This window comes from Benincasa hispida, chromosome 2 (genome assembly GCF_027475165.1).
Source record: "Benincasa hispida cultivar pf3 chromosome 2, pf3_genome.v1.1, whole genome shotgun sequence".
Taxonomy (NCBI): domain Eukaryota; kingdom Viridiplantae; phylum Streptophyta; class Magnoliopsida; order Cucurbitales; family Cucurbitaceae; genus Benincasa; species Benincasa hispida.
The window spans coordinates 8352309-8362189 of NC_143479.1; the positions used below are offsets into that span (position 1 = coordinate 8352309).

Here is a 9881-nt window from a genome sequence, read left to right on the forward strand (position 1 = left end):
CCAAATAGCTCACCGAATTCGAACCTGACCGAAATGTTCTTGAAGGCAAGCATGTCAATATGGTTGGGAGAGCCAGAAAGACAGGTCATTATTTCTAATTTCTTCTTAAGACTGTTGTTGATGCAGATGATGTCACTTATCATGCTAATATAGTTTAATGTGAGAAGCACAATGCTTTTCTTGCTTCCACACTTATCATACCTCCTAAACAATATAATTTCCTCCTCCCATTCCCTTTAAGGACCATTTTCAAAGAAGGTTTTCAAGTAAAAAAGACTCATTTCCTCAATCCAAAGTTCACCCCTTGATCTCAACTTCTCATTAGTGTTCTTGTCGTTTACATTTCTCGACGTATTTCGAAAAGAAACGGATAAAATATGGTCAGAATTCCTTCTCGTGATAAGTTAAACCTCAAAAGGGGTCTCTGGACTGCAGAGGAAGATGCAAAAGTACTTGCATATGTATCAAAGCATGGGACGAGTAACCGGACCTCTGCTCCAAAAAAAGCAGGTTAAAACTTAAACTTCTGACGATTCTAATGATTTTGGTTGATTTTTATACATAGAGCTATTTGGAGTTTGCAAGACTCTCCTTTGAACTTGAATGTTGTGTTTGAGACGTTTCACAGGATTAAGGAGATGTGGGAAGAGCTGTAGACTTAGATGGACAAATTACCTGAGACCTGATCTTAAGCATCACAACTTCACTCCTCAAGAGGAGGAATTGATTATCAGGCTTCATGCAGCAATTGGTAGCAGGTACAATATATGCAACTTCCCCATGCTTTTCAACATATCAACAAGAAGTTGTGTCCTAGTTTTGTTTTAAGTTCATGGAACGTTTCCGATCGTCTCGGTCTTTGGTCTGAGACTAATGACTGTTCTCACTGTTTTCTGTTATTCTTGTGAATGTAGATGGGCTATAATAGCTCAGCAACTTCCTGGAAGAACAGATAATGACGTGAAGAATTATTGGAACATGAAACTGCGAAAAAAGCTCTCCGAAATGGGGATTGATCCGGTTACTCATAAACCATTCTCCCAAATCTTAGCTGATTATGGAAATATTGGTGGCCTCCCAAGATCCACCAAGAGAATTGGATCTCTCAGTAGAGATCTGAAAACTTCAACTTATATGAAACCAGAACATTACTCAAACTCAGCCCAAGGACTCTTCAAAGGCATCGATGTAGATTTGTCGACACCGTCGATGCTGTTGCCAGAAACTGAGCCTGTCATGGACAAGGTCACGAATGGCAATGTCCACCAATTAAACAATAACCATTCTCTGAATCTTTTGGCTCAGCTGCAAGCAATGCAGCTGGTGACAGAAGCCTCACATCGCACTTTCAATGAACAAATTCAACCTCATTTCTATTCTCAAGGCTATTTACCATCTTCATCATCATCTTCTTCTTCCTCTACTACTACTGGTACTTGTAGAAATTCTTCCTCAGCTTTTAGCTGGTGGGATTTTCTTCTTGAAGACGCGTTTTTACCTTCCGAGCTGCCTCAAGAACACGAAAATGTAGTTGAGTTTCCAGTAAATCAAAATGCTTGCCAAACAGAAAATGGGATATCAAAAGAAGAGATGAACAAAGAGATATCTGACTACCAATACAACAGATTTGAAGCAATGCATCGCTTGGCTGAAAACAATGACAATGATATTGAAGCTTCATCATCTGCTGAAAACACATTCATAGAAACTTTGTTGCATCAGGAGGACAAAATTTTATTTGACTTCCTCAATCTTTTAGAGGAACCAATTTACTACTAGTTGTCAATTTTTAGTTTCTGTTTTTCCCTTGATCTCTATGATGATGTTGGTAATAACCATGTTCCAATCAGAAATTAAAAAAAAAAAAAAATGGAGTTGCTACCATTTTTTTGACTTCTTCTTCTTACTATTCTTCTTACTACTACTACTTCTACAGATATAGAAAAGTGAAAAATAGGTTGGGTAGTTTTGTGAGTGAAGGGTTCAATATGAAAGAATCTTCTAAGTTCTAACAACTTCTAGGTGATTATTTCAACATTTTCTAAAATGAACATTTACTTTAGTTTTTAAAGATAAATATAATATATTGATTGAACTCTCAAGGAGAGATCAAATTTTTTTGAAGAAGAGGTTTTAAGAATAGATGAAAATTCAAACTGAAAGTATATAAGACATCTAATATTTTGTACAAACAAGTTAATGGGCCATTTTTGCAAAGAAATGTGAACCCAATAAATGAATATTATGTCTCAATATATATTTATATTTTTGCGAAAAGAAAAGCTCGACAAAAAAAATGTCACTTTTTTTTAAGTACAATAACTACGGAGTGGGGGATTGAACATTCGGTCTCTAAGAACGGAATATATATCAAACTCACTTTTGTAATAAAATGTCACATTTAGATGACAAGAAAATAAATTTAATATGATACGCTAAATATTTAACGATTAATGTTAAACCTATAATCAATCTAATGCATACAAAACATTTCTTAAAATGTGTACCATTTATCTTTTTCCTTCTGTGCTCTTGATAAAGAAGACTTGATTATAAAACATATAGCAAATTTAGTTAAATTATAAGTGACTCCAAGTATTTAAATGTGTCCAAAATAAATAAAGTATTTTAAACTTTCAAATATGTATCTAACAAATTCTAACTATTTTTGAAAGTGATGTACCACTTCTTTTGAGATTGAATGTTCCCTTTGTTTATTATATTAAAGATAAATTAATTAATTAATTAAACTTTCAATTTATGTAAAACTCAATTTTTACGCTCTCACATCAATTTTTTTTTTTTTTTACTAAATGAACCCTACAATAGTATTTTTGGAAATAAATTTCAAAATTCTAAATAGAAAGGAAATATTTTAAAATTTAGGAATATATTCCAATTCTCTAACTTGAAAAGTATTATAAATTTTTTAGGATAAAATTTCAATTTATACCTAATTTTAGTAGTTATATCAATTTAAACTCCAACCTAATAATTATATTAATATAAATCATGAACTTTTGGATTGTATCAATTTAAACCTTGAATTTTTACATGTATATCAATTTAAACCCTAAACTTTCATAAATGTATCAATTTACACATTTTTTCTTAATTTGAAAAATATCAAACAAAACATTTTTTTTTTCAATCAAACTTATGTAAGTTTAAAAGTCTAATTGATAAAATTAAAAGTCTTACACTATGTTCATTCATATGAAACATAACAAAGGGTCTAAATTCATAGATTTATGAAAGTTCAGGATTTAAAATAACAACTCTTAAAGTTCAGAGTTTAAATTGATACAACCCACAAAGTTCATAGTTTAAATTGATACAATTATTAATTTAGGATTTAAATAGATACAATATTTAAAATTTAGAGGTAAAAATTGATATTTGTCTAATTTTTTTTAAAAAAAAATTTACAAAAAGTAAAATAAAAACCCAAACAATAATAACGGATCCTAAAAATTCAAAGAAATTTGTGGGTCGCTGCCATAGGAATTCTTTTTTTCTTCTTTTTCATTTTTCTATTTTGGATAAAAGGGTTTCACTTATTTATGTATTTTGTTTAATGAAAAATTGCAAATTTATGAAATCGGAGGGAGGTCGTAAACGGGATCCGACATCGAGCAACAGAGCTCGAGAAGAATCCATGGTGGCCATTTCCCTTTACAGAGGAAACCTTCACAGGGTCCCCGATGTTCCTCGTCGATGGCTTATGCCCACCCACAACATCTCCATTAAAGACTTCAAATCCCTTCTCCAACGTCGTTCAAAAGCCCTCTCTCGCCTCCGCGCCACCACCTCTTCTTCTCCGGCTAAACTTTCTACTTCCCCTAACCCGAACCCTAATTTGAATTCTTCAATTAAACCAGATGCTGATGGACCTGGAAATAATGGGTCTGCGCCCGAGGTTCCATTCGAAACTCAAAGAGTTAGTGTTGGTGGTGAAAGACCTTCTGCGTTTGTCAAGGAGAGGAAGAAGTCGGACATTGGTGATAATTGTATGGGAAAATCGGCTGATGGGTTTGATTCTTTGAATGCCCCGAGACCTTGTTTTGTCGAGCAGGGTTCTAATCCAGTGGAAAATGGTGGCGCGCATGTAAAAGATGAAAATCTTGCTGTATTTGAAAACCCTAGCAAAGAGGTTTGGGCTCTGACCAGCTCTATTAATTTTCAATTTTTGTATTTCGTTCTATTTTGTATATGCTTGAAGTTCTATTGATCTTGCCTGAATTCCAAATTGTTTATTTGGCGCGTCCTGGATTTGGCACGGTTGTGATGAAGTTTTCTTTTACTTGAAGAGTTAGTTTTGTTACATCTACAACTATCAACTTTTTAAAGAATTGTACAAGAATGGAAAATAGAATGATTGCTATTTCACGAGGCTTTTAGACATTTTGGAATATCTTGTTGAGCCTTCTTGTTGGTAGAAGAAAGATAAGATAATGGAAATGAAATAAAGAATGTGGCATGCTGAAAAGGGGTTCTTGTTTTCTTTATTGTGGCATTGAAGGAAGAGCTTCCGAGCTTATTGTTAATCTAGATCTCATGTCTCAACACCGGCCTCAAACTTGTTTCCTTTTAGTTTATTTCTCTTCATTTCTTGCTTTTTACCTTCTTCATTAATATGTGTACTTTTCTAGGTAATCAAGGAGGAGGATTTGTTAGATGACAAGGAGAATAGGAAAAGGGAAGTTGAAGAGAAGTTAAAAGTTTTGAATGAAAAAAAACATAATCTTGTGCAAGTGTTAAAACAGGTATGTTCGTGATCCTTGCACCTTACCCCTGCCCTTCCGCACTAAAATTCCCATAACTACCTATGGGATTGATAAGTGCACTAGGTCATTTTCTTGGTGTGCTTGACAGATCTTACATGTGGAAGAGGAATTAAAAAGGCGTAGTAGTGTGCAAGGGATGGCAATTCGCCCTTCTGCTCCTCTTCAGGTGGATGCCTCAGCCGATACAGGTTCAATGACCAAACTGCTTGCTTCTAGGGTAGGTTCAGAAGTGAATGCTAGTGGAGATGCTGAAGGTGGAGAAGCTGATGATCTTTTGAACCAAAATGTTCTTGCTCGTCAAATGCTTCGGAATAGCAGTATGTCACCTTCTTCAGAGTCCCCTCTTAGAAGGCCTGCCCATATTCAACCCAATATGGTAATTCATGTCGCTATGACTTATTTGGATTTTATTATAGGTTTATATGAGTTCATGATCAATGCCCTTGTTATGTTGACTTTATGCGGGTGATTTCGTGTCTGGAGCATAGGGATGATTTCGATGGATATTATACTCTTTTGAATCACGGAACTTGCTTCCTCATACAATACAATCTTTTTTTTCTTTCTTTCTTCGCGTGTGTGTGTGAGAGAGAGAGAGAGAGAACCCCTCGATGGAAGGGAAGAATGAGGCAATCAAGAAAGTCCTCCCCTAAACAGGATAAAATGCCCGAAGACCTTTTCATTACAAACAAAGTGAAGGTGCTACTTAGCCCTATAAAAAATTCAGGCTGGGGGGGGGGGGGGGGGAGGGAGGGACTTTTACAAACAAAGCGAAGGTGGATATAAGCCCAACATGGCAGCTCGACAGGCTAACTTCTGTGCAGTTTTGTTGGGCATTTGGATGGAGAGAATAATAGAATTTTAGAGATGTCAGGTGAGGGAGTTTGATGTCAATCACTGAGCTTTTTAAATTATAAACTTGGTTTTGTTCTTTTAGATTAGATTCATTTTTTGTAGTTAGTGTTTTTCTTTTTATTGGAGCTTTTTTTTATGCCATGTCTATTCTTTCATTTCTCTTGTTCAAAGTGTGGTTCCTTACCCAAGAAAATAATTATAAAAAAAAATCCAACATTTTCACTACTTTATTAGTGATGTGATGAGTGAGACATCAATAACATTTTTAAAGTGCCTCTTTCATTTTTTCTCAATGAAAGTTGTTGATTCTACCAAAAAAAAAAAAAAAAAGAAAAAATATTTTAAAGTGCTTTTAGAATTCATTGTGAAAACTTGTCTATGAAACTTCCTTTTCACATTCCTATCAAAATTACAAGTTCTTTACATTAAACTATCAGTTTTCAGAGTTCCTGGTAATTCTTTGGGTTGCGTATGGAGTCAGTTTGGATGTCTGCTGAGAAAATGTGTCACTCGAGTTTAAATTGTACCATCTCTTCTCGTTTATGCTCAATGTGAAAATCGAGCATACATTCATCTGTTTTTATCATTTTTTTCTAGTGAAGTGAGTGAGGCGAACAAAATAACATTATATGTGCAGGGCTCACATCCATCCCGAGCAAATTTTAGTGTTACTGGGAGCCCATCGTGCCTCCCGCCAGCTGGGCAATCAGGGATTCCACCTAACCTGCCCACTGTATCTGTATCTGGAACCAACTACATTGCATCCTCACCTTCTCCTGCAGCATCTGGGGGCACTTCAGTTCTCAGAGATGCTCGGCAGCCCAGCCCATGGAATTAGAGGTCGTCTCTGTAATTTGCATTGATGAGTTCGTTTTGATTCTCAAATTCCTGGTTCAGCAGAGCAAAGTGAGTTCTAGGACTAGCTTCATGATGTATAGTTATAGTCTTGTGAAAATTAGGTTTGATGATCTACCCAGCTGTAAGTTGGTGTGGGGTAACTCGTAACATCGCCGGCCGATGTTTTTGTATTTTTGTTCAGTATATCACTTGTGCAAAATTGGGGAAAAAAAACTGATTAAAGAGTTGACATTGTATACATGAGGAATTTCAATGGGACTGGATGATCTTAGTCCGAAACACACTTGTTCATCTTCAGTTTAGATTGAAGCTTTAGCCATGTCTTGAACATGCTTCGTACACACCTTTTCACATGCATTTTTGTTTCTTGGTATGTATTACAGGGTAAGTTCGGTTTAGAAAATGTTTAACCAAGCTAGAAATTAGTAAATATTGTGGATAACTTTAGACATTGTAAGGACAATTTTATTGATGGGTATTTCGTACCTTTTTTAAAATCAATTTAATGTATGGTTCATATTGTTTTTCTTTCGCGGAATTCTACTAACGTGAAGTATTAAGATTAAGATATTCTTATTGTCATCTCTATGGTCGCAAAATGTTAATTTGTAATCTTATTGTCATCTCAACCTGTATTTTGTCATCATTATTCTATCTTTTGTTATTTCCGTGTTGTATTTAAGAGATGATTTCTCTTCTATAGAAGATGAATTTTCATTTTCCTCTAAATCAGAGCGATTATTTTTTCTTCCATCATTCCCACGTTTTTCATCCTTGTCTCTCTCTTCGTTCATCATGACCATGGTTCGTGTACACTAGCAATCCTAGCAATGATTCTTCATCAACCGGAAGTTCATTCTAATCCTTTTCATCTTCACCAATCCTATGGACTTACTAAGGTTTGACAAGAATCAAAAAGGATTTACTTGGGTTTTGATGGGTATGATTGAAATTAAAATATCTTCAAATGTGAAAAACTAAAATAAAAGCCATTTAAACTAAGAATGAAAAAGGGAAAACCAAAGCAACAATAAATTCAGTGGTCAATTCAATAAAGGCCCGTGTCTGCAGAAGGAGATTTGAGTTGAGATTAGATTGACCATCAACAGTTCCATATCTCACGCACTCGACTTATCCACCCACCACCTTCATCGCTCCCATAGCTCTCACTCTCACGAATCCATGGCTTCTCATAATACAAGTTCCTCATCCAAATCCATGGACCCCCACCGTAGAAACCAACCCCCCGCCGCCGCCGCCGTCGTCACTCCCGCCGTTGTCTCTCCCCACCCAACATCACCAAAACTAGATCCCACAACCCCTTTGTCCGACTCAGACAACTTGTCAAAATCAAACCCACCTTCTCCAAAAGTCGATTCTATTTCTCTTCACTCACACCCCAAAATGGTTGGCCCCATAACAGTGCAAAAGGTAGCCAAAAAACCCAACGAAACCCCTCAAGAACACTCCACTACGGAGAAATTCAATGATTCTGAAGAGAGATACGAACGCATGATCAACTGTATCACCGCCAAAGAAAGGGAAATGAAACAACTCCTAAAGGAACACGAACATCTCACTCGCAGACTCTCTGTTTCTCTTTCTTCATCACGTAGTGGAAGAAGAAAATCAATCTGTGTCTCACAGATTCAGTTAGCAGACGTGTTTGCTAACAATGGAGTCAAAGTGGTTTCGGCCGATATGCCACCGTTTATGCAGATCCACGCCGTCGATTGCGCTAGAAAAACCCACGATAGTATGGAAAAGTTTACTTCCAAATCCCTTGCCCTGACTCTCAAGAAGGTACATACAAATCAATTAGTTCTTATTTTGGTTTTCTTGTTCAGAATGGTGAATTGGGTTGACTGACTTTGACAGGAATTCGACGGGGTTTACGGGCCGGCATGGCATTGTATTGTAGGGAAGAGTTTTGGGTCATTTGTGACACATTCAGTGGGTGGATTTCTGTATTTTTCCATGGCTCAGAAGCTTTACATTCTGCTCTTCAAAACCACTGTACAAAGAGCCAATTAGAAATAATACTGAATAATTACTCTGTTTTTTGTTCAAACAAAACAGAGCTCTCTCTAATCTCCATCTTCTTTTCTTCTGTTTAGTTATAAATTCTCCATTGATTTCATAATACAACTTCCTTGGTCTAAAATGAAGATCATGGCCGTGGTGAACCATTGAGAACCGGATGATCCGCCTACTCGTGCTCACTCCCAGCCACTCTCTCCCCACCCAACATCAGTTGTAGATTTCGCCACAACCCCTTTGTCATAGAACTCGAAGGTGATGGGTCAAAATGGTGGCACCTTCTCCAAAAGTCGATGCCGATTGAGAATGGGAGATTCATTTGGCCTGAACAGTGCAGAAGGCAGCCACAAAAACCCAGGTTTGGATTTAGAACACTCCACTAAGGATGTTCAAGATTCTGAAGAGTTTCTTACGAATTTTGGGTAGAAATTGCCAAAGAAAGGGAAATGAAACAACTTATCTTCTAAAAAACGTGCTTCTCACTCGCAAATTTCTTTGTTTAAAGCAATAACTCATCACGTAGTGGAAGAAGAAAATCAATCTGTGTCTCACAGATTCAGTTAGCAGACGTGTTTGCTAACAATGGAGTCAAAGTGGTTTCGGCCGATATGCCACCGTTTATGCAGATCCACGCCGTCGATTGCGCTAGAAAAACCCACGATAGTATGGAAAAGTTTACTTCCAAATCCCTTGCCCTGACTCTCAAGAAGGTACATACAAATCAATTAGTTCTTATTTTGGTTTTCTTGTTCAGAATGGTGAATTGGGTTGACTGACTTTGACAGGAATTCGACGGGGTTTACGGGCCGGCATGGCATTGTATTGTAGGGAAGAGTTTTGGGTCATTTGTGACACATTCAGTGGGTGGATTTCTGTATTTTTCCATGGCTCAGAAGCTTTACATTCTGCTCTTCAAAACCACTGTACAAAGAGCCAATTAGAAATAATACTGAATAATTACTCTGTTTTTTGTTCAAACAAAACAGAGCTCTCTCTAATCTCCATCTTCTTTTCTTCTGTTTAGTTATAAATTCTCCATTGATATTCATAATTGACTTACTTGGTCTAAAACTGAAGATCATGGCTATGGTGAGCTACAGTAGATTGAGAACTGGAGGATGATCATGATGATGATAACTACTCTGCTTTTAATTCAAACAGAACAGATCACTCTAATCTTCATTTATTTTCTTTTGTTTAGTTGTAATTTCGCCATTGATGTTCATAATTGAGCTTACTTGGTATAGAACCGAAGGTGATGGGTATGGTGGCTGCAGTAAATGCCGATTGAGAATGGGAGATTCATTTTAGAGATGATGATAATGATTGCAGAGGCAGAGG

At 36.5% G+C, this 9881-nt stretch overlaps 3 protein-coding genes across 3 annotated transcripts; all 3 read left to right on the top strand.

Moving 5' to 3' along the window:
* The first annotated feature begins 358 nt into the window (after positions 1–358).
* Positions 359–1779, top strand: LOC120071950 (transcription factor MYB41-like). The gene is made up of 3 exons (XM_039024384.2): positions 359–510; positions 629–758; positions 915–1779. Exons 1-3 carry the CDS (start codon positions 378–380, stop codon positions 1777–1779), a joined length of 1128 nt encoding a protein of 375 aa, XP_038880312.2. The 5' UTR covers positions 359–377.
* A 1723-nt stretch (positions 1780–3502) lies between these two features.
* On the top strand, positions 3503–6779 carry LOC120071656 (tRNA (Ile)-lysidine synthase). The gene is made up of 4 exons (XM_039024025.2): positions 3503–4153; positions 4653–4766; positions 4876–5163; positions 6280–6779. The coding sequence occupies exons 1-4, from the start codon at positions 3578–3580 to the stop codon at positions 6478–6480; spliced, it is 1179 nt and encodes a 392-aa protein (XP_038879953.1). The 5' UTR covers positions 3503–3577; the 3' UTR covers positions 6481–6779.
* Positions 6780–7512: 733 nt separating this feature from the next.
* On the top strand, positions 7513–8591 carry LOC120071657 (uncharacterized). Its single transcript, XM_090311313.1, has 2 exons — positions 7513–8303; positions 8379–8591. Exons 1-2 carry the CDS (start codon positions 7683–7685, stop codon positions 8532–8534), a joined length of 777 nt encoding a protein of 258 aa, XP_090167439.1. The 5' UTR covers positions 7513–7682; the 3' UTR covers positions 8535–8591.
* The last annotated feature ends 1290 nt before the right edge of the window (positions 8592–9881 follow it).

Bases quoted from the DNA above. Each gene is read 5' to 3' on its own strand.
- LOC120071950 (XM_039024384.2), top strand. From the start codon at position 378: ATGGTCAGAATTCCTTCTCGTGATAAGTTAAACCTCAAAAGGGGTCTC. The intron at 511-628 runs GTTAAAACTTAA...GACGTTTCACAG, and splicing joins CTCTGCTCCAAAAAAAGCAG to GATTAAGGAGATGTGGGAAG. The intron at 759-914 runs GTACAATATATG...TTGTGAATGTAG, and splicing joins CATGCAGCAATTGGTAGCAG to ATGGGCTATAATAGCTCAGC.
- LOC120071656 (XM_039024025.2), top strand. From the start codon at position 3,578: ATGAAAAATTGCAAATTTATGAAATCGGAGGGAGGTCGTAAACGGGAT. The intron at 4,154-4,652 runs GTTTGGGCTCTG...GTACTTTTCTAG, and splicing joins TTGAAAACCCTAGCAAAGAG to GTAATCAAGGAGGAGGATTT. The intron at 5,164-6,279 runs GTAATTCATGTC...TTATATGTGCAG, and splicing joins CCCATATTCAACCCAATATG to GGCTCACATCCATCCCGAGC.
- LOC120071657 (XM_090311313.1), top strand. From the start codon at position 7,683: ATGGCTTCTCATAATACAAGTTCCTCATCCAAATCCATGGACCCCCAC. The intron at 8,304-8,378 runs GTACATACAAAT...TGACTTTGACAG, and splicing joins TTGCCCTGACTCTCAAGAAG to GAATTCGACGGGGTTTACGG.